The sequence below is a fragment of the Phocoena sinus genome, chromosome 16, assembly GCF_008692025.1.
Source record: "Phocoena sinus isolate mPhoSin1 chromosome 16, mPhoSin1.pri, whole genome shotgun sequence".
NCBI classification, from domain to species: Eukaryota; Metazoa; Chordata; class Mammalia; order Artiodactyla; family Phocoenidae; genus Phocoena; species Phocoena sinus.
This window is the reverse complement of record NC_045778.1, coordinates 2,963,428-2,986,986: the sequence shown is the minus strand read 5'-3', so window position 1 is coordinate 2,986,986 and position 23,559 is coordinate 2,963,428. Positions and strand designations below refer to the sequence as shown.

General features: G+C 52.7%; 1 protein-coding gene across 3 annotated transcripts in view; it reads left to right on the top strand.

Annotated features, from left to right (window-relative positions):
- Window positions 1-3,897: 3,897 nt before the first annotated feature.
- The window catches only part of C16H1orf198 (chromosome 16 C1orf198 homolog), a 38,870-nt gene continuing 19,208 nt past the window's right edge, over window positions 3,898-23,559 (top strand). Inside the window, exons 1-2 of one of the 3 annotated variants that reach the window (XM_032608866.1) lie at window positions 3,898-4,262; window positions 16,330-16,380. In XM_032608866.1, the coding sequence (XP_032464757.1) occupies window positions 3,930-4,262; window positions 16,330-16,380 (384 nt within the window). In that variant the 5' untranslated portion in view covers window positions 3,898-3,929. Of the gene's footprint in view, window positions 4,263-14,720; window positions 14,741-16,329; window positions 16,381-23,559 lie in introns of those variants that run through there. The other 2 variants (XM_032608865.1, XM_032608867.1) reach the window with 2 other exon arrangements.

The window sequence follows — 23,559 nt, the reverse complement described above, 5'->3', positions numbered from 1 at the left end:
CATCATACAGGAAAGCCGGTCTGCTAAATACACCAGGCCGACTCTCTTCCATCTCCTGTTCTTTCTGGGTGTGGGAGTGAAGAACAGACAACAGTCCTCTTTCAGGGCAGCATCTGGAATAACCAGTACCAGATGCGGGAATGAATCATCTTCCTCAGGGAGCCTGCCTGCATCCAAGCTGAAAGCGTCAGTAAGGAAGGCTGGCTTTATCTACCAGCCGACTGCCTGCTATGTCACCAACAGATTCCCTTCCCAAAACTGTCATGTTTGCCACAGTGCCTGGAATTTCACCATGAGCTTCAATAACCGGCTTGTAAAATGTCATAGCTGGTCACTCGGCTCTTAGAAGCAGGGCTAGAATGCGTGCCCTGTGGTTTCCCGTGAGCTGGCAGTGTCTTCATGGGGGGAGTGGGCTCACAAATGGTTTGTTTGGGACAACAAATTCATTCAACAGACATTTGTACTAACTGGCTGAGGGAGGGCCTTTTGCACGTGTCACCCACCCCTCTCATTTGACATGCTACCCTTGAAGGCTGGTATAGTTGTCTCTGTATCAAAAATGAAGGGATTGGGCTTCCCTGGTGGCGCCGTGGTTGGGAGTCCACCTGCCGATGCAGGGACACAGGTTCGTGCCCCGGTCCGGGAGGATCCCACATGCTGTGGAGCGGCTGGGCCCGTGAGCCATGGCCACTGAGCCTGCAGGTCCGGAGCCTGTGCTCCACAACGGGAGAGGCCATGACAGTGAGAGGTCCGTGTGCTGCAAAAAAAAAAAAAAAAAAGTGAAGGGATTGAGGCTTCAACAGGTTTTGAGCACCTCTGTGGTGGCCAGGTGCCTGACCCCGGCACCCCACCTCAGGTGCACCCGACTTCATTGCCTCTGGACTTTTCCCCAAAGCCACTGAATCTTGGCAGCCCCCGGGTCTCCCAGAGGTGCCTGTAGGGCAGCCTCCAACCCTGGGGATGGCCTTGCTGTTTGCGTCTCTGTCAATAGGTTTAAGAAAGGTGCTGACCTGGGGAGAGGAGTTCCAGGCCAGCAACTGTTAGCTGAGACGTCAGACATATAATGGAAATGTTCGTGATCGTCTCGGGTATTCAGTTATTATACTGAAAAAATGAGCGCTGTCTTTTACTAATGAGTAATTTGGAAGCTTTAATAAACTGTAGTCATAAACCCAGTTTACTATTAATAATCCAGTAATTAACCTTAGACACATTAATCTAATGTTAGAGATTTAACAAAAGGCAAAGGAACCTCTGTTTTGTGACTCTCCGTTCCATCACATGAGGGGCGATGGGGGATGATCTCAGGTGAACTTTTTTCCTTTGATGGCTCAGTATCTTTACCTGTAAAGATGGGATAATAATGTAAACTATGCAACATTCGTTCATTTCTTCATTCATAATTCACTCAGCAAATAGTCACCGAACCCTTAACTCTGAATCAGGCACAAGCTTGTTCCCAAGAGTAAACAAGACAGATAAGGATCTCCCTATTGTGGAGTTTACATTCTGGTGGGGACTCAAGAACTCTTCTGAGAAAAAACAGCTGAAATGACACCGGCCAAGAGAGAGCTCCACAGTTCAAGACACCGAGACAGTTTAAACCTTAGTTAAAGCACTCTTTGCTATGTCTCCCTAGTTCTTAAGAAAAGCCTTCTAGGAACAAACACCAAATGCCTCAATAAAATGTTGATGAATAAAGGAATGCTCTTTGGAACAGTGCAAGGTTTTAAAGCATTTCAGAGGGTCAGTGACCACCTGCTAGTTCTCTTCATTTTGTGAAGAGCCCACTGGCTAAACCAAATCCACAAAGGACAAGGCAGCCTGCCTCTATCCAAACTCTTGCCTAAGAAGATGCTTAGCGCTCGAATCATCCCACTATTTCATCTTACTACATATTTGGAGTTGGGCTATCTTTATTTCTTCTCTGGAGTGAATATCTTACCTATCTATCTATCTGCCCATTTACCTCCTAATTTCAGCAAAGTCATCTGTCAGAGCCATTTAATTCTCCTGAGTGTCTTCTTTTAATTTGGAAGAAATTTTCTTTCAGTTACCCCTTATCACCAAGATCATGGATTTTACATACTTTGGCTGACGTCCCTGATTTATTTCATACTATACTTATATTATGGCTTCTCTAGTAATAAATTATATTTGATCTGAAACACTTCATCAGGTTGTGCTTTTCTGCGATCAACATTTATTGTTGCAATTGCTGTGAAAACCACATGCAACCAAGTTTCTAACAGCACAGAACCCTTTCTACGTGACTTTCGAAGCAACCTTAAAGATGATAATTAAATTTCAAGAATACATCTTTAAACATCACCCACCTTATTAAACAAGTCTTAGAGGTGAGAAAGTAGGATTCAGGTTGGTGTATTGAGCCTATATAAAATAGACTTATCTAGGGATAGAATAGTACCAAAAAACTCAACCTCCTGGCCTCATAGACCTTCAAATACCGTGCAATCCAGGCTATTACTTCGTGGCTTTTCCCACTGCTTTTCAATATGGTATGCCGATAACGCTGTTGAGAGCAATATGCTTTATTGCAGAGCTTGTCACATTCATGGCATTCTAAAAATATTTTCTAAGGAATTCTGCGCCAGAAGATAAGGCCATCTCACATTTAAAACAGAACCCTGCAAGTTATTTCTATGACTGTGTTCAGAATTATCCAAGTGCTTTATTGTTATTATTTGAGGCAACACTGGTTTATAACACTATACAAGTTTCAGAATTAGCCAAGTGTTACTTCAGAGGCAATGACCCTAAGTAACAGCTGAAATGCAGTTTTTTGTTTTAAATGTGGACATTTAATTCTCACCTGAGACCTGTTACAGTCAAATCAGCCAGAAAGTAAAGCAGATGAGGGCTCTGTATAATTTTAATCGTTGTGCTCTGGGGCACACTTCAAAATGGCCCGGCTGACCTGCCTATGAAAACTTTCTGCCGCTCTTCAGTTGGTTTGCAAACATCAAGCCGCCTAGAGTTCTCGTGATTTTCGTGAGATTCCAAGAGAAAGCAAAGGCCCCGCGGCCGGCTCGGGGAATACGTCTTCACCTGCAAAAGCAAAACGAAGTGCAGGTGCACCAGCCCGCCGGCCCCAGATGCCTGCCGGCAGTTCCACACTCCCTTTTAGGGAAAGGTACTGTGAGCTACCCGGCACTTCATTTTACTCCTCTCTTTAGGAGGCACGGAAACTGATTTTCTTTCGCCACTCCCGACACCAGTCCAGTCTCCCCAGCTCGTAACTTCGGCGCCCTCGCTGCCCTGAACCCGCGACCCCCTTCCATCAGCTCACCGCGCCAGGACCCTGGCCCTGGTTTGGGACAGCTCAAAGAAAGCGAAAAAGCTGGCTCGGCAGGGAAAGGGAATACAATAGGCATAAGGCGGCCGGTGGCTCGGACCAGAAATGCCGCACTTCGTAAGGAGAAAAAAGTTTCCTTTGTCAAACAAGTGACCACGTGGCGCTATGGCGGTCACCCCCAACAGTCCCGTCAGGCTGCCAGGCGCGGACCTGGGGACGCGCCAGCCACCTCCGGCGCTGGCCGAGGGGAGCCCCGAAAAGCGGGGGCCCCGCTGTAAGCCCTGAGAGAGCGGATCCGGAGGACGCAAGGAGGCGCGAGACGGTGGCTCTGGGAGCTGCGCTGAGGGCGGGGCTCCCGGGGGGAGAGGGGCGAGGAGCGCAAGGTTCCCGGAAGCAGCGGGGCACAGGGGGCGGGACCCTCGGGGGCGGTGGCGCGGAGGGCGGGGTCCCCGGCGTTGGGCGGGCGCGGGGGGCGCGGCTTCAGGGACTGGGCGGGAGGCGGGGTCGCTGGGGCCTTGGGCGCCGGGCTCCGGGCCGCGGAAGGGCGCCGTTCGCGGGGCGGGGCGGGGCGGGGCGGGGCGGGGCGGGGCGGGGAGCGGCGGGCAGGCCGGGCATGGCGTCCATGGCGGCGGCGATCGCGGCCTCGCGCTCGGCCGTCATGAGCGGGAACCGGCCTCTGGACGACAGGGAGCGGAAGCGCTTCACCTACTTCTCGTCGCTGAGCCCCATGGCCAGGAAGATCATGCAGGACAAGGAAAAGATCCGGGAGAGGTACGGGCCCGAGTGGGCGCGGCTGCCGCCCGCGCAGCAGGACGAGATCATCGACCGGTGCCTGGTGGCGCCGAGCGCCCCGGCGCCCCGCGACTCCGCGGACCCCGAGGAGCTGGCGCGCTTCCCCGGCCTGCGCGGGCACACGGGCCAGAAGGTGGTGCGCTTCGGGGACGAGGTAGGTGCGGAGCGGGCCGGGCTCCCCGCCCCCCGAGGCGACCCCGGCCGGGCGGACCCCTGCCCGCTAGCAGCCGCCCCCGCCAGGCGCGCGGGCAGGGGCTGGAGAGGAGAAGGCGCAGGAACCGGGGTGGGTGGGACGGGCGACCCGGAGCCGGAGGTGTGGGGCTGGGGGGCTCCCCGGGGCAGTTCGTGGAGGACCGCCGAGAGAAGGAAGGAGGTCATTCCAGACCCTCCATCTGGAGCTGCCCCGCCGGGCCGCAGGGGACCCGAGACTTGTCAGACCAAAGTGCCAACAACAAGGGATTTTAAGCCAGGCAGACCTGGGTTCTGATCCATTCTGCCATTTAGCTCTCTGGCCGTGGGTGACCTAACCTTTTGGAGCCTCAGTTCCCCCCGGGAATAATAATATCCACCCCTGGCCTGCCAGGGAAGGCAGTCAGCCTTTTATACGTAATAATATTACTATTTGTGATGAGCTGTGTGCGGAGAGTGAAATTGTCCAGCAAGGTAACAAGAAGCAAGAGGTGCCTTCCAAGATTAGGAAGCAAAAGCCGAAGCCCTAAGATGTTTCCGAGTGAGCCCGATGAGCTGCTTAGTTTTGGGAATGAGTACGGTGGCCTCCTTTTTCCAGTGAAAAACGAGGGATACGTGCAAATGAGCTGTCGCAAGCCTTTGGTACATATAAGGGCATGCCTGGGCCTCTGACCTAGACACTCTGCTGGGCCTTCTAGAGGGCCGGACATTGTGGAGGAAGAAACACTGAAACTAGAAAAAACTCAGGGGTGACCCATACTAAGTCACAAAGGCCTGAGTGTTCTGTGCTTCTCCAAAAGTCGGCCTTTTCCTGGAAATGTGTTTAACTAAAACCTGTTTGGTGCCAAATCTGCGGCTCTTTGGCCTTTCAGACTCAACTTTTGTGGTGAGGGTCAAAGAAGTCCAAAGGAGCCTGCAGCATACAGGGAAATCCGCAGCCCTGAGAGCTCTGAGCCTGCAGGCAGGAGGGGCTGGGCTTGGAGAGGTTTTCCAAGGAAGTCGTAGACTGTGGAAGGAATTCTAGTTGAGGATGAGGTTTTAATCTGATTTTCAGGCGTGGCTGTGCTGAGACATTTATTAATACAAAATGTTTGTGGTCATAAACCCGCTTTCACGTGGGGGAAGTGTGAGAGAGCAAAACTTTGCTTCCAACATTGCCTTATCCTGACAGAATTAAAAGAAGAGTCTTCCATGGATTTTAAACTCTGAAGGCTTCGCCAGGAAAAAAACGAGGGTGTGGTAACGGAAGAGATGAGAATATAGGTTTAAAATGTGAAGCCCAGAGCTGAAGCATTTTTACTGTGAGCATATGCATCTCTCTAAAGACGTTCGCAGGGTTGGGGCTCAGATGTGGGTGATGGAAAAGCAGGCAGCCCCTCTTTGGAAAAGTCACGAAGAAATAAACTGTGAGAAGAAATAAACCTGCGGGTACTTACAGATGTCGCAGGGTCCCTGTCATTTTCCCTTAGCTTGCTGTCCAGCCAAGAATATCCACGTGCCCGTTCACCATCCAAAAGCCCGTGCCATGTAAGGGTCCAGTGTGGCTGATAAGGAAAGATGTGGCCAAGTGAATTTTGTGCTCCGATTCCTTAACTGGGTGCCGGACTGAGCTGTTTGCGAATTTGTAAACGCAAAGCGATTTAACGGCCAACAGAACTTTTTGCTGTGGGACCTACATGTCCTTCCAGGAGCACGGGAGCCCTGATTTTCAGAATTGAACTCAGCTTTGCAAAACGGGTTGCGAGTATGTCCTGGAATGCCTCCGACCAACCTCTCAGCACGGATGGCGGAGAGACAGTGAGTTTGAAGACAGGTACGGAGGTACCTTGCTCAGAGCTTTTTTTGTTGTTGTTGTCTCCCCCTGCCCTCCTGCAGCGGCTGAGCGATCTCATCCCACTAGGGACTTTAAAATGTGTTACCTGGACTTGGCAAGAGGTTGGCACCAAAGTGGAGTTGGTGGTCTCGTGCCCAAGAGGAGGGTTGTACTTGGAGGAGGGTTGGCTCCTGCGCACAAGGGGCGATGATAAGGAGAGGATGGCGGGTGACCCCTCGGTAGGCTGCTGGACAGAGTGGCCTGCATAGGTGGCCCCAGGTTTGTCCAGAAGGGCCCTGAACCAGACTGAGTCAGGCACTCTGTCCCTTCCTGTTTGATCTGTCCTCAGATGTAGCCCCTGGGGCCTCCACGGCCAATCTGGCAACAGAGAATCCTCATCCTAGCTCTGCCACTGCCAGCATCCACCGTGGGCCCACTGAAGGACGGGTGCTCAGGTGCACCCCAGCTCTTGCTTTAGCCAGCATCTGACCTTGGATGATAAGCAGGGTGGGCCCCGTAGATACTTGGGAAAGACCAGCTGGGATACTGGGTTCTGAGGGCCTTTCCTAAGGCTGTAATAGAAAGCGCCTGGGCTTGGTTGTGAGTCTTGGCTTTGTTTTGGCTTCCATCTACTAACCTGTTGACTGTGGTGAACCCCTAACCTCTCTGAGCTCCTGCAACGGGAAGAACATTTACAGGATGAGAGTAGAGACAGTGTCTAGGAAAGGCCTGTGGGATAAAACATGGTTGCTGCTGGTGAGAATATGAAGGCTGTTAGCTGTTGTCTCTCCACATCCACTTTTGAAAATCACTGTCGTGAAATCAATAAATTCCTCCTGTTGCTAAGCCTGGAGCTGGCCACGTAGAGTCCCACGTGAGAAGGAGCTCTGCACTGCCGAGCTCTAGGAATGGGCCTCGGGGCACATACTGAAAGCTGGGCTTGCTCTGTCCACACTGTGGCCATGATGTGCCCTGTTTCCTGATCAGCAGTCACACCCGCCTCAGATTGGGCCCCCCTTTCGGCTACCCCGAAGGACCAGGATGTCGCCTGTTCCTTTGAGTACTCTCCCTCATCGCTGGTAACATTTCTGCGTCCCACACGGCAGCATTTGACGTCAGATCATGCCCATATGGCCTTCGAGTGGGACTGCCATCCAGCCGTGGTTACGCGTTGAGGGAACAAACGAGTGGAAGCCTGCTTGGGCTCACATGCCCGAGTTGCCCAGCTGGGGCCACTCCGTGTAGGACAGGTGTGGCAGCGTGCTATCCGCGTCTTCGTTTTTTTTTTTTTCGCGTCTTCGTTTTTACCTTCCCTGTCTGTAAAGTGAGGAGACCAGCGTCCAGGCCCAGATCCACCCTGGCTTGGAGGGCGCGCCTGCCGAGGAGAGGAAGGATGGCTGCCTTTGCGCGTTGAAGCCGTGAAGGGTCCTGTCGGTTTCTTGGTTCTTAGCACCTTGGCAGTCAATTGAGTGCCTATTTCCCAAAGCCCAGTGTATTAGACACTAGAGCTGCTCATGCTTTAGGGACGCTTAGTCTTCCCCTGATTTTCACCAGCTTTTTTAGAAATCCCTCCACATGAACATATGATCTCAGTACAGCTTCAGTGCAAGGCTGCCGGCCCCTCCTGCCCCCTGGTCATCTCCCCAAGCCCCCTCCTGTGCAGAGAATTTAGAGCTGCTGCCGGTGGAACAGTCATCTCTCAGCAACGGGAGAGAAGCACCTGGCGTCCCCATACCTGGTTCTGGTCCTGCCGCAGTCCGGCTGCCCTCTTAGGGCGGGCTTCTTCCTCCACCGGGGAGCAGCTGCCTGGACTTCTCTCGGGTTATAGGCCTTGCTTGGAACAGACATGGACACAGGCTTGCCCTTTGGGTCAAGTACTTGGTCTGAACATTGAAGCATGGATGTTTCATGGAATGGATGAAAGCGAATGGATGCTCTGAGCAGTCTGGCTTTCCCTGTGCTTCTCAATTATGGCGTTCTTCTTCCAGCAGTCAAAGTTCTGGGAATGGCTTGCTTTGGGAGATGAAAAGTTTTCATTTTAGAGGGATTTAGCCATCACCCCAGTCTGCTTCTGCCGCTTCCTGTTATCAAATAGCAAAAAAAAACACACCAAAAACGAAGAAACAAAAACCCCGAAAAACGAAAACCCTGACTTTGCAGGCATGTGTCGCTCTCTGCCCCTTGCCCCCACTCCCAGACTCTTCCACCGATCTGAGCACCTCAGTGAGAGTCACAGCGTTCCAAGCACTATGCCACATTCTTGGCTCCCAACAGGCCATAAGCAAGTGAACTCAGAAGTTTAGGCAGCCGGAGTATTGGCTTCCCAGGGACCTGCTTGCCTGTTTCACTTCTCTGTAAAGTAGGTGGGGCTGGGCAGGAGGGGGTTTCCACATGCCAGCCCCGGGGACCCTGACCTGGATTTCGCGTGCTGTAGAGCACAGGTTTTAAGCCCTGGAGCGAGGCAGTTCTGTCCCCTGTTCAGCAGCTTCGCATGACCCGCCGCTCTCAGAAGGAGGTGTTCTCTAGCACCTGCCTCCCTCCCCCTCCTGCAGGAACCTGGAGGCTTGCTGCCTGCTCTTTTACTCTCCCTGGCCTTCACCTCCTTTTCTGGGGCTGAGTCTTGGCCTCCTTGACCCCTGGATACCTTCTGCAGGCCTCTGAAGGCCATGTGGCTTTTCCCATGCCCATTGCCCATCCGGCTTCTGCTCCCAGCTGGCTGACGAAGCACCTTTCCCTGAAGTGCTCGGGAGGCTGGGGGTCAGTATGGAATCCCCCAGTGCAGCAGACCTCGCCGAGCCGCTGTCATCCAGTCCATGCCCTTGGGGCTGCCTGCCAAGGGCCACCTTGCCCTCGCTCCTTAGGGTCCAGGCTGGCCAGCTGTTTGTGTTTGCAAATAAACTAATTAAATGGGTATACAGTTTCTAAAATAACGACCCTGTATGTTACTGTTAATAGTTTCAAGCAATGCAGAAAGCAGCAGCATTATGAAGCAGAAATTGGTAGTGCCCTTCCAGAACTTTCCTCACTTATTTGGATATGTGTCTTCCTGATGCAGGACCTGTGACATGTGAGGTTGCCTCTTCCCCGTTCACTTCAGCAGCTTGGCTTCTATTTTTCAGCCTTTGGCACAAAAAATGAGAAATTTGAGAGTTCCTTTCTCAGCGTTTGGACTTGTTTTTTAAGGAAGGCGGAGTGTGTAATTATGATTCCCACCTTCTGTCTGGCAGATGCGTGCATTTTTTAGAAAAGGTGACAGGGTGGACCTGGCTTTTCGTGTCCCTGCGCCTGGCGTCTGTGCCCGGGCTCCAGGCGGGAGTTGAGAACACGGTCATCCTCAGCCATCCAGTTGAGATGGTCAGATGGCCCTCTGCCCAGAGTAGCACCTGGCCTGGGACTCTCCATAGCTGGGGCTCCTCGGGTGGGGGAGCTGTATTGAACAGGTGGCCTTGGGAGCTGAGGTAGCAACACAGGCCCCCCCTGGCCCATGTGGGTGTGTGGCCCAGTGGCTACCAGGGAACAGGTTTTGCAAAGAAACGACTGGCTCCTTGTCTTGCAGGGAGGGAGGGGGCAGAGCTGGGAAACCTGTTGGCAGGTCTGGAGTCATCTTATAATTGACGGGAGTTACTTTTACACTCTAAAATGAGAGATTTTGTTAGTGCCAGAGAAAGTACCCATTTCTCAGAAAAAGAAATCAAGGCCAGACCTGTCTGTTAAACTTCTGGCTCGTTCTTCTCTTCATTTCCTTAGACCCGTCCCCCACCCACCCTCCCATCACTACCTTGGCATGTTTCTGCTGAGGTCTGAGGAGGCCTGAGTTTCTGTATTTGTATTCATGGTGGAACCTGCCCAGGAGTTAAATCATAACTGCTTTTCTGTTGTTGGAACTGCCCTTTTGTACTTCCGGTGATGGCAACCCTCTGATCTCAGCAGAGTTAAATGTACTGCAAGTCAAAGGGGAAAACATCGATTCCATAAACATATGAACAATAGCCCCTAAGAATAACCAGTTGGTAAAAAAAAAAAGAGCATATTCTTCTTCCTCACGTCTCCCTTTTTTAAAGTAGGGTTTATTTTTTAAAGCAGCTTTAGGTTCCCCAAAATTGAGCAGGAAGTACAGAGGGTTCCCATATACCCCTGCACCCCGTGCACAGACTCCCCCAGGATCAACACCCGCACCAGAGCCGTGCATTTGTGAACGACCGGTGAACCGACACTGACATATCATGATCACCCAGAGCCCAGAGTTTACACTTCACTCTTTTTTTTTTTTGCCGTACGCGGGCCTCTCACCGTTGTGGCCTCTCCCGTTGCGGAGCACAGGCTCCGGACGCGCAGGCTCAGCGGCCATGGCTCACGGGCCCAGCCGCTCCGCGGCATGTGGGATCTTCCCGGACCGGGGCACGAACCCACGTCCCCTGCATCGGCAGGCGGACACTCAACCACTGCGCCACCAGGGAAGCCCTTCTTACTTTTTTTTTTGAATTTTATTTCATTTTATTTTTTACACAGCAGGTTCTTATTAGTTATCTGTTACAAATCTGTTACAAATTAGTGTATACATGTCAATCCCGATCTCCCAGTTCATCCTCCCCGTACCCCGCCTGCCCCCCCTCCTTTTCCTGCTTCGTGTCCATACGTTTGTTCTCTACATCTGTGTCTCTATTTCTGCCTTGCAAACCGGTTCATCTGTACCACTTTCCTAGATTCCACATATATGCGTTAATATACGATATTTGTTTTTCTCTTTCTGACTTACTTCACTCTGTATGACAGTCTCTAGGTCCACCCATGTCTCTACAAATGACCCAATTTCGTTCCTTTTTATGGCTGAGTAATATTTCATTGTATATATGTACCACATCTTCTTTATCCATTCGTCTGTCGATGGACATTTAGGTTGCTTCCATGACCTGGCTATTGTAAATAGTGCTGCAATGAACACTGGGGTGCATGTGTCTTTTTGAGATATGGCTTTCTCTGGGTATATGCCCAGTACATTTCTTACTTTTAAGCCAAGATGCCACTGTCTTATCAACCAGAAACTCGCCTCATTTATGGACTTCAGAAGGACAGTGACAGTATATGGTTCCAGTGAGCACTGTTTCTGAATCACTCAAGAAAAATCAGATATATTTCTGGGGAGCTTAATGGTTGGGATTCTAACTCTTAGAGACTCAGCCCTCTAGGTGGCAGGAGAAATTTAACAAACAGTGCACCATATTCTGACTACCACCTAAGAGTGTTTATTGTTTATGGTTACATACTAAGGGCATGATTAGAAACGCTGTTGCAGTAGTTTTATGCAATCTTTGAACTCTGGGAAGAATGAAATGAAAGCGGCCTTTAAACGTGATTTGCTGGGCCCTTGCTGGGCTCCTTGCAAAAGGAGACCGTTTGTGTGCCTTGGTTGACTATACTGATACGCAGAACGTGATTCTGCCTGCTCCAGAGTTGGGTGGGTGAGAGCCAGCCCAGAAATCCTTGGGCTCCTCGTGACGGAAGCCTGAACCCTGGTTGGTTTAGTAGAAGTCCTTATTTGGGGATGATGAGAGTCACCTAGCAGTATTCATTGAGGCCACCTTGGCAGGTGGGATGGCCTGGGAAGATAGAGGTGGGTCCCTGAGCCTGGGAGGTCGGCAAGTGCAGCCTGTGTGGCCAAGTGTCCCCAGTGTGAAGAGGCAGTCAGGTGTCCTGTGGAGGACTGAAGTAGGTAAGCTGCCCGAGGGGAACGGCTGCCTTAGAATTACCTAGGGAGTTGTTGGTTTTCTAAAACCAAGTCAGGTGGGACCCACAGATTCTGCCTATTAAAACAGCACTCTAGATGATTCTTTTTTTTTTTTTTAATGTGGGAGTCTTGTCCTTCTAAATGAACTTGTTAATTCATTTGGTGGAATCTTTTTTTTTAATTAATTTATTTTTGGCTGTGTTGGGTCTTCGTTGCTGCACACAGGCTTTCTCTGGTTGCAGCGAGCGGGGGCTACTCTTCGTTGTGGTGCACGGGCTTCTCCCTGCGGTGGTTTCCTCTTCTTGCGGAGCACGGGCTCTAGGCATGCGTGCCTCAGTAGTTGTGGCACACGGACTCAGTAGTTGTGGCTCGCGGGCTCTAGAGCACAGGCTCAGTAGTTGTGGCGCATGGGCTTAGTTGCTCCGCAGCATGTGGGATCTTCCCGGACCAGGGCTCGAACCCGCGTCCCCTGCATTGGCAGGCGGCTTCTTTTTTTTTTTTTTGCTGTACGTGGGCCTCTCACTGTTGTGGCCTCTCCCGTTGCGGAGCACAGGCTCCAGACGCGCAGGCTCAGCCACTTTGAGGCATGTGGGATCTTCCCGGACCGGGGCACGAACCCGTGTCCCCTGCATCGGCAGGCAGACTCTCAACCACTGTGCCACCAGGGAAGCCCTGGCAGGCGGCTTCTTAACCACTGCGCCACCCTGGAAGTCCCTAGGTGATTCTGATTTACAGCCAGACCTAGAACCTCTAGGCTAGGGATGCTCTTCAGAGAGTCTTGAGTCTGGTGCCTGTGAATGGCGCCAGCGTGGACCCAAGACCAGTAAGGACCCAGGAGATGATCATCCCCTCTGGCTACCTGGGACAGGTATGCCAGAGAGAGGGCATCTGCAGGAAGGTGCAGTTTGTTCAGGTTGCAGAATGGTCCCTAGCCTGTCCCTCAGAGAGGCCCAGAGTGAAAGCGAGACTTTCAGAGCGCTGCAGGGGTCTCAGAAGCAGTTCTTTTGACTGTTGCAGGAAAGGTGCCGCTCCCCGTCTGCGGGCTGCTAGCGGCCTGGCTTTGTGTAGGGGGAGCTCAGAGCTGCTCTGTGACACCCGTGCTCCTTGCCCCACTTGCTCAGGCTGACCTATGGCGGCACTGAGGGACACCCGCTGTGGACAGTGCCACTTACAGGTGCTGTCCACCTCACACACTTGAGACACGATGAAATTCACCGGCCCCAAAATTGGAAAGAAAGTTATAAAAGAATAGTCTCCGGTGAATAGTCTCCAACTTCATGAAGAGGAAAGGCTAATATTTATAACATTTCGTGTTTGAAATGAATTCTAAGTCCAGAATTTTTCATTTTAGAATAATTTTGGAACAGTCCTGACTTTTACAGAGGAATCAACCAATTATAGATGAGTTACTTGTCACCAAATAATTTCTAAAGCAAAATTACCAAAATCCTTAAAAAATTTAAGAGTAGCAGTTACATTTAGTGTAGAATATAGTGAATTTCAGTGTGTCTGATATTGGTTGCAGCTTGTGGTGTGTTCGGGAATGTTTAACATCTGGCTCGAGGGCAGTGAGGGGAGCAGCCCTGATGTGGAGCACGTGCTGGTTGCCATGGAGATGCTCCCCCAGGGGCTGTCCAAGCCCCCAGGTAGCTCACTGCATCAGAGCCGGTCAGGGAGGTGCGGTGACCTCGTTGTGTGGTGTTATAGATGCACTTTCCATCTTGCAGGGGCAACAGATGTAAGTAACCTCAAGAGCACAGATAATAGCAAGAGGGACTAAAGTCATTAGGAAACGATGTTTTTAGCATTTGTTACTTTTGTCAGGTTTTTTTTGGGGGGGAGGGGACACTTTTTTGAAGAATAGATTTTAATTTTTGGAGCAGTCTTAGGTTCCCAGCAAAAGTGAGTAGAAAGTACAGATTTCTGAACTACCGCCTACTGTCACACATGTGCACCCTCTGCTACTACCAACACGCCCACCAGAGTGGAAGATTTGTTACAATGGATGAACCTACACAGCATTGCTGCCCAACACCCATAGTTTCCACTGGGGTTTACTCTTGCTGTGGTACATTCTGTGGGTTTTGAGAAAAGCATCCATCATTACCGCGCGGTACAGAGTATTTCACTGTCCTGAAAATCCTCTGTGCTCTGCCTACTCAGCCCTTCTTCTGTTCAACCCTGGTAGCCACTGATCTTTTTATTGTCTCCATAGTTTTACCTGTTCCAGGATGTCATATAGTTGGAATCATATAATATATATAGCCTTTTCAGATTCTTTTATTGTGGTACAATATTCAGAACATAAAATTGACCGTGCTAACCACTTTTAGGTGTACAGTCAGTACGTTCACCGTGTTGTACAGCCACCACCACTCTCCACTTCTACAACTTTGCAATCCTGATGCCGTTTTGCATCCAGCTGCCTGGAAAGCCTGTGCTTGCCCCCAACGCTCTTTGTGCAGCCAGTGGCTGACATCAGGGCTTCAATCACATTTTTGTTTGGCATGTTTATTTTTGTTAAGTGCTTTATTATTTTTTTTTTAATGAGCTCAGAATTGCAGAAATCTAAGGAATTTGCCCCTTGACTCCGTTTCTTGCTGGAGCAAACAAAAGATTATTGACTTGACACCAAGTTGGGGAGAAATCACAGTGCACCCCTCTGTCTGCAGCCCCCTTGGAATTTCAGCCTGTCTGGGCTGCAGCCACTGGAGCCTGCTGGCTCACCAAGCTCCAGGCTACATCTTTTTTCCTCAGTCTTGCACTCATTCATCTTCCAAAGCCAAAAACCTTCTTACTGTGTTCTTTGCAGATTTCAAAGGGACTCAAGCTGCATAATTAACATTCAGAGGATCGATCATATCACATGAGAAAGGGTGTCCAGCTCCGGTGTGTCCTGCTTTTGGTCAGTGGTCCTGTCCCCTCCTCTGCCTCTGCCCGCCCACTGAATCTCCACACGCCTCCTCTGTCCCCTGAGGTGGCCACTGGGCTTGTCCCCCCCCCACCCCGCCACCTCCCCATAGAGGGAGCACATTTACCAGTTGGTTTCCCTTTGCCCTTTTCCACAGGTCCAAATCTAGAACAAAGCGAACATACATTTCATCAGCCTCCTTTATTTTTCCCATGTGAAAACAAAGTCCTTCTTGTTTTATTGCTTCTAAGAGGAACTTAGAGGGTCCTGAGATCACAGAATTTTGAGGACTTTCAGGTCATTGAGCTCAACTGCGCTCTTCTCCCACGCCCTGACCACACACACAGAGACCTGGACGCAGGAGCCCCCTCAGCCGAGACTTGTTAAGTCACGTTTCTACTTTTGGAGGGACGCAGTTTGTAAGTTGAGGAGTACGCTTGGACTTAACTGAGGTTCCCAATGGGAGCGTAGTGGCCCACGTTCCCTCTCATTTCTAAAGTTTTGCCCGACAGCCAGGAGTGAATAGGAGACATAGCTTAGAGGCCAAGGCTGGGGATGGAGTTGGTACTGAAGGAAGTGGACCCTCTGCAGAACTCCAGGAGGGGGAGGGGAGCCAGGTAACCTAGCTCTGGGGCTAGGGAGTGCCTCTGGGCGCGAAGACATCATGTACCTGGGGTGCTTTATGCAAGGACAGTCTCAGTTCAAAATATTTTATGCCATTTTCAGTCTGTATCGCCCAGGATGTCCCAGTTTTTGGTTCAGAAAATAAGATTCCTCAGCAGAAGCTGGGCACACGTGAGACATTTGCTAGTATAGGAATACAGCTGGAGAGTTGGAGGGGTGGCCTAGGAAAGGCGATCCTACAAACCTTTGTTCGGGTCAGTGGATCCAAGGTCAGACTCTCAGTGACTGTTCGAAGGGCTCCTTCTCTCCTGTTCCGCTTGTGAGGGTCTGAAGGATTTCAGAGTTTTCTCTATAAATAGGCAGCTGCATTCAGTTGGCATTTTCTTCACTGACAGGCTGGTCACTGCCTTTCAGATCTCTGGTAGGCACTTAGAGGGATGGCGGGGGGCGATGCTCAGACAGTACAGGTGTTGATTGGCAGATAATCACCCGGCCTCCTTTTCCTCTGTTACCTCATTTTATCCTCACAACAGCCCCGCAGGGGAAGCGCAGTTCGCCTTTCACAGATGAGGAAACTGAGGCTCAAAAGGCTAAGTCATCTTCCCCTGGCCGTGTGGCTAGGCGCTGGCCGGGCCGAGACCTGAGCCCGGAAGCTCTGTTTCCTTTCCCCTCGGCCTCCCTGTCATCGAGTCCGTCCTGGGGCTCCCAGGCATTCATCGAATGTCCGTTTGGCAGGGGACGGGCGTACCTGGCAGCCGCGGCCAGCAGGGTGAGGGGGGAGCCAGACCAAGAAGGTCAGCACGTTCTCTGCAGAGCGCGACAACTTCAGGCTTGTTTTGAGCCGGGACTTGGGATTCTTCTTGCTGAAGTTTGGTTCCCCCATGGCCTCGGGTGGTGGTTGTCTGCGCGGGGTCCCTTTGGGTTTGGATTCCAGATTTATTCTTGAATTTTTATTTCAGGACATAACTTGGCAAGATGAGCACTCTGCCCCTTTCTCCTGGGAAACGAGGGTAAGTTGGGTTAAATTTAGATTTGTTTGTCTTCTTAAAAAGCGTGGAGTCCTTAGGTATTTTCCGTTCAGCCCTTGGTGGGCTCGGACGGCCGCGGGCTGCGGGTGATGCGCCCCCTGCCGGTGGGAGAGGAGAGGTGGAGGGGCGGGGCCTGCGCCGCGTTGGGCTTGGTGATGGATGGAAGCGTGGCGGTCGGCGCGCTGCGCACGGTCGGCGCCCCTGTCCTGGGAAAAGCAGGGGCAGCCCCTCGGGGGGCTTTCTCGGCTCACACTTCTGCCCACCAGCACTCAGTGCCTTGTTGGGGGCTCCATAAGGCAAAGCTTTGAGGGAAGCTTTTCTTGGCGGGGTGGACGGGGTGGTTAAGAGCTGCTTTTATTAAAGTGAAATGCGAAGGGCAGCCGAGACAGGAAGGTGGGTGGATGTGGAGACAAGGCTGCAGATGCATCAGAACTGCCTGCAAGAGTCACCTCAAAGGCAGAGTCCTGAGGGAAGAAGGGAGGAGGGGAAGAGTGCCCTTGGTACCCTTTGAAACTGGAATAGCCGGTGGATACAGATGTGCAACCCAGCCCGGGTGCCTGATGCTGGTCCCCAGGCATTCGTTTATTGCTGTTAGTGTTATTGTTGCCAAAGTTGCTTAAGAGTATCAAGCTTAACGGGGTTTATCCATTTCCCCATTCTTCCTAGTTGTCCCAGTACAAGTGCATTAATTAGTAGCGCAAAATGACCAAAAGGCAGGTGTCTCAAACCCAAGGAAGAGAAGGAAAAAGACCAGGATTCTCTGAATTCTAGAACATCCTCTGCTGTGTGTTGGAGGGTCCTTTCCCTAATGGGGGTGGCCAGGACGGCTGTGTACCTTCAATAGGGCTTAGGCTTGAGGTTGGATCAGGGCTTTCAAGCCCTGACACTTGAAGGGGCTTGTTTCTTGGTTTTCCACTTGTCCCTACAGTTGCTCATCCTGGTAGAAACGGCGTCCAGGGGGCTGTAGGGAGGGTGGGTCAGAGCGGGATGCGGCAGTGGGGGGGGGGCTCTGCAAGCCACCTGAGAGGCCCTCAGGTAGGGGTCTGTGTCTTAAAATGAAGGATTTGATGAGGGCTCAGATGGATGAGGGCAGCCGGCGGCGTTGCCCACAGGCGGCGCGGTTGGTTAGCTGATTGATTGCCCCAAGTGACGCGAGCCGCCCTAGGATGAGGAAGACTGTGAAAGTCGAGGGGATCCTTACGTGAGAGTTGAGAGGTGGCTTTTGCGAATACGTGGCATTAATGCAGATGGCCGTGCTCCTCCCGCAAGCACAGACTCCTGCCTTTGGGGGTCCAGAACGTCAGGTCCTAAACATACTAAAAATAAGATGCAAATGCCTGCATCCTGCGTGCGTGATTTTTTTTATTTCTGTGGCAGATTAATAACCTAGGTCTGCGCAGAGGGCAGGGTGAGCGACGACGTTGTGCCTGGAATTGGAGTCTCCTTCAGGATCTGGACACTGGTTAAGGGGTGGCTGAACCAGCGAGGGTGGCTGGGAGGCAGCCAGGGAGGGTGAGGGGCAGCCTGGGATTGCAGCTTCTGAGCTCCGAGACCCACCCATAAATCCCTTGTCCAGTGACAGGGCAAAGCGAGTTGGAGGTGGCTAGAAGGGACCTCGCCACAGTGACGTTCAGCCAGGGCCGTCAATATTCCTTTTATATGGGCTCCCCAGATGGGTAACTGACAAACACTACAGTTAAGTCCCCTACGTAGGAACCTTCAAGTTACAAACTTTCAAAGATGGGAACCATCCACGTCAGGTGTGAGGGAAACTGCAGCTTCCTCTGTCTCCTATTGCTGGCGATCCTTTAGCTCTACCGTCTCCCACCTCCTCTCCCTCCTCCAGTCAGTACCTCTTCTTGCCTGTTCACTCGATGCCAGCCCCTGGACGCCAGCTGTTGTCCTGGACTACTGTCCTTTTCAAGGGACTGTACTGTAAGACTAAACATGTTTTATTTTTTGTTTGTTTTTTATGTGTTATTTGTGGGAAAGGTATTTTAAACCTGTTACAGTACAGTACTAGATAGCCCATTGTGTTAGTTGGGTACCTACATACAACTCGTTCTTATGTAGGGGCCTTACTGTAACCCTAGGCAGATGGGCAGTCTGCAGGGGGGAGTGGACAGCCTCGGGGACGGTGGCCCCGAAGGCAGCACAGATGTTACTGGACTGGGCCCTGTGTTTGATGATGTCTCAGTGATGAAGACAGAGAAGTCGAATTAGTTAAAATGCCCCGAGCCCCAAGTCCATCGTGCCCCCCACGAGGATATCTACTCTCGTGAGAATTTACCTTGTTAAATGTCTCTGCGTCAGCCGTTTGTGGGATGGGATGTTTCATCTATTATTACCTTGATGCAGGTGACATTCTGGGGCAAGGATGGGGCAGCACCTGGGGCGGCTGCTGAGAATGAGGCTCATTGTGGGAACAGGTGCCGGGAAAAGGTCTCCAGAACAAGGTGTGCTGACCCAGTCCAGCACGGGTCACACTCGTGCTGGTGTTAACTGTCCACAGACACCATCCAGGTCCCTTAGGAGCCTGCATAAATTGAGAAGGCTTGATAAAGTTAAGTCAATATGTGTTGCTCATTTTAATTAACTTATTTGGTTTTTTTTTTTTAGTAAAACGTATAGTCTTTGTGGCTCAGTTCTGTTTCATTTTTTTTTCCGTTGGAGTATAGTTACGTTACAGTGTTGTGTTAGTTTCTGCTGTACAATGAAGTGAACCAGCTGTATGTATACCTGTATCCCCTCCCTCTTGGACCTCTCTTCCACCGCGCCCCTCCCCCCGTCCCACCCATCTAGGTCATCACAGAGCACGCACGAGCTGAGCTTCCTGTGCTGTACAGCAGGTTCCCACTAGCTATGTGTTTTACACAGGGTGGTGTATTTATGTCAAACCTAATCTCCCAATTCATTTCACATTCCCTTTCAATGAGAGAACCAGCTTATTTCATGAACAGGTGGGCTGTGTCCTCACCTTTTGATTTGAGCTCTCAAAATCACACTTACGTGATTTAAAGTCAGAACTTTGTGGAGGCAAAACAGCGTTCCAGAGAGCAAAGGGCCTTACCCTGCTCTGTCTTCAAGAGTCAGAGTTCCACCACTCGCCTCTCCCCAGCTGAAGCGCGAGTGCCCACCTCTCTGCATTGTCACGCTCTTCCTTAGGACTGAAAGACAGATGAGAACTTTGGAGAGCTGCATGCAGGAGCTGGGTTAGCCAGGGCAGGGTGGCCCTGACCTCCAGCTGCAAGGCTGGACACTCTGTCATTTGATGACTCTGATGCATGGCAGGCACCTCACTCCTTCGCGGCTTGAAGCAGCCATTTCTTTGCTCTTGATTCTGGGGGTCAGTGGTCTGGGCAGAGCTCAGCCAGGCTGTTCTTCTGTGGGCCTCGCCGGGGACCGCTCATGTGTCATCTGACGGCTGATGGGAGCTGGTTGCTCTAGGGTACCTTCTCTTCTGTGTCCGGTTGGGGCCACATGTGTCCAGCGAGCTACGTGTTGGTGGAAGAGTTCCCTCGGGTGAGAGTGGAAGCCGACAGGGTCTTCCGAGGCTGAGGCTTGGGAACCAAAGTATCCCCTCTGCTTTGTTCTAATGGTCAAATGGAGGCACAGTCCAGCCCGGATTTGGGGTGTGAGAACATGGATCGCAGCTGCTGATGGACAGTTGCAGAGAATTTGTGCCATTTCAAATCAAAGACTCCACGCTCTGACAGCCCCGACGGCGGGTCGTTTCATTTGATTGTCTATCATCCACTGGCGTTTTTTTTTGAATTTTAAATTGTGGTGAAATACACATCCCATAAAATGTACCGTCTTAGCCGTTTGTAAGCGTGCGGGTCGGTGGCCTTAAGTGCACTCACACTGCTGTGCGGCTGTCGCCACCATCCATCTCTGGAACTCTGTCATCTTCCCTAACTGCAACTCTGTTCCTTGTAAGCCGAAAGCCCCCTTTCCCCTCCCCCAGCCCCTGGCAACCACCCTTCTACTTCCTGTCTCTATGACATCATTCACTGATTTTTAAAAAAAATCCGGCGGACGTTGATTATCCTTCCGCTCTGGGACAGGCATTATGCTCAAGGCTCAAAGGTGAGTAAACACTTGCCCTCGGCAAAGATCCCAGCGTGGGGATGACGGCGCCTGGGGCGGAACTCACAAGGAGGACCCCTTCAGCCACACGGTCCTTCCTCCAGTCATCTTCCTTCATTCACATGACGCATATTTACATACACGTTGGTAGGTACGGTCTCGTGCCTTCTGCAGCTATTCACTTCAGCAGACTTTTTTTTTTTTTTTTTTGGCCGTGCTGCGCGGCATGTGGGATCTTAGTTCCCCGACCAGGGATCGAACCCGCGCCCCCTGCACTGGAAGTGCGGAGTCTTAACCGCTGGACCACCAGGGAGGTCCCCACTTCTGTAGACATTTAAGGATGGCCAACTGAGTGCCTAGCTCCTCCTCAGCTCTGAGTTCTCAGCCACCAGTCGATCAGCTGAGGCCAGACCCCAGGTGATGACTTGAGCACAGAGCCGAGAATCTCAGGGATTTGGGATTTCTTCCCAGTCTCTGCACCTCTGTCTGGGCTCCTTCCTTTGGGCCAGCCTGTGGCCGAGGACCCCTGCAGAGACCTGCAGAGCGTGGACGAGCTGGTGCTGTCTGTCCCTGAAAGGCGGCTCTGACGAGGAGAGGCCTCGATGCCGGGCAAGCGCTGCCCGTTTCCTCAGACCGTGCTGGGTCTTCCAGCCTGCCCTCCCCTCCTGAGTCGCCTCCTGCCAAGGCCGGGCCAGGCCTCATGCCTCTGTCGCTCCCGAAGGGAGGCTCCGAGGCAGAAGTGCCCGTCCCGGTCCGGTGAGGTGCCCTTGGTCATCATCTTTCCCCTCATCCATCAGCTTGGCAGGTGTGCTGGGGGCCAGGGCACCTGCAGGGCCCCACGGCGGAGTCCTTTCTCCTGTCCTGAGGTTCCACGGGGAAGACACTCAGCACTTGGAATGCTCCAGAGAGGGGAATCGGGAGGAGAGGATGCTTCGCGCTGCCGCCCCTCTGGGCTGGGGGGTTTACAGGAGACCCCTGCAGAGGCAGGTCAGGCCCTGGCGCCGGGTGGCTGGACTCTGGGGACACCACGCCCACCGTGCTCGCCTCCCCCCAGGCAGTCTGGATTTTCCCTTTCTGTCTACCCGAGTCCTTCACCTGAGGTTCGGCTGCCTCTTTGGGGATCGTAAGTCAGCTGGGTGGGGATCAGCTCCTTGATCTCCGAGGGTCAACACAGACCACTCCTGGAGTAGGGAGGCCTCTCAGCCGCTCCTCAGGAGGAGAAGTAAGCCTGGGAGCCAGAGCGTCTCCACGGGCTGGGGTCCACACCAGGGATCTGCAGGCACGTCAAATTCTCTCACCCAGGAGGTCAGCGTCGCCCCCGCCGCGGGCCAGATGCCGGGGCTCAGGGGCGGCGGTAACGGGCAGGCGGGTTGAATCGAGGAAGAGGGATTGGAGCTTGGGTCTGTCTGTGGCTAACAGGCATCTCTTGCCCACGCGGGACAGAAGGGTGTTCTGTCGGGATGTCCGTACATGGAGCGTTCCCTGGGTTCCCAGGTATGGCTCTGCCTGGCTGTCACCCCTCACCGCCAGCCCAAAGTTTCTGAGAAACGCGGGGCCGTGGAGCCCCGCCGTGCTCCCGTCACAGCATCGCTCCTGCTTGGGGACCCTCACGGAGACCCCCGTCTCTGCCCAGCAGTGAAGCCTCCCTCCCCCTCCCCCTGCCCCTCCCCCGTGCCGTCTCCAGCTCACCTTCCTGAGATCCAGAGCAGGCCCGTGGCCCCCTGCTCTGGACCTTTCCTGGCTCTTGGAGGTGCAGTGACCTGTCAGCTCCTCAGCCCAGGGCCCAGCCTGCTGCTGTGGCCCCAAGGGTCCTTCCCGCCGGTCTCTTCTCCAGCCCCACAGCCCTGCCCCATGGTACCGACCTCATCTGCCTCGGTGCCTTGCCCAGCCCCCTGGCCCCCAGCCACCTGTACAGGTCCCACCTGCCCCCAGACCCAGAGCAGATTCCGTTCCTGTGTTTCTCTCAGTTATTGTGACAGCCGGGCAGCTCCCACAGGACCCCGATCTGTGCTGAGCACCTTGGGGGCATTTCCTCAGCTAATCCCCACAATGCGCGCTTTGACAGATGAGGAAACAGAGGCCCAGAGTGAGGGGGGTGTGAGCTAGATGTCCCAGCCCAGCGCCGTGCGCTTCACCCCTTGCCGCAGCGTCTGCAGCTGTCCCCCTTCTGTGTCCCCTCTGAGAAGCTCTGCGCTAGGCGGACACACGTTAATGCTCTTTGTTGGTGCGTCTTGTCCCTGCGAGACGACAGACACCTGGAGGGCAGAGGCTCCTGTCCTTCCCTTGTGGCCTTATAACCGCAGACTCCTGCACACCCACTGTCTGGTGGGTGTCTGGTGGGTTTTCCCCAGGCTCGTTGCCATGGGGCCCAACAGCTGGGCCCTATCCATCGTCTGCCCGGCTCCCTGGTGAAAATACAGGAGCGTCCTCTAGTCCCTGGGGCCTCGCGGTTAGGGGCAGGTGGTCCCCAGACCCTGTGCCCCCTGCCCCGCTGGCCTGGAGGGTCTGACACCCCCAGTCTCAGTGGCTAGGCCGTGCTGTCTCTTCCCCACCGGCTTGTCATCTACTAATTTTTAGATTCTAAGAGTTTTTCGTATCTTCCCCTCTTCTTATTCCTTTTCCTCCTTTGGCGGGGGAGGTGGAGGAGGGTAAATGTTAAATGGTTTGTGAATCTATTAGGATTTGCTCCAGTAAAGAAAGCTATTGTATCTTCTGACAATGTTTCTGCAGCCTTCATCTCAGCAATTCAGACCCGCCAGAGGCCGCCAAGCCAAACAGTTAGTTTTGGTCGCCTGCACCCTCCTTTACTGAAATATTACACATTCCTCTCCAGTGAGTGGGACGTAAAAATAGACACTGGGCTCAGTTTTGGGCTTTCTGTTTTTAGAACGGACGTGGCCAGCTAAGACCCAGTTTCCCACATGGGGAGGCTGACACCCAGGCCCAGCTCAGTGCGTAGCCCTGGGGCTCCAGCCGGGGCGCCTGGGACGTAGAGGGAAGCGCCGTCAGCATCGCTGTGAGGAGGGGAGAGGGCTTCCTGAGTGCCCCTCACTATTCCATCTCAGCCATCTC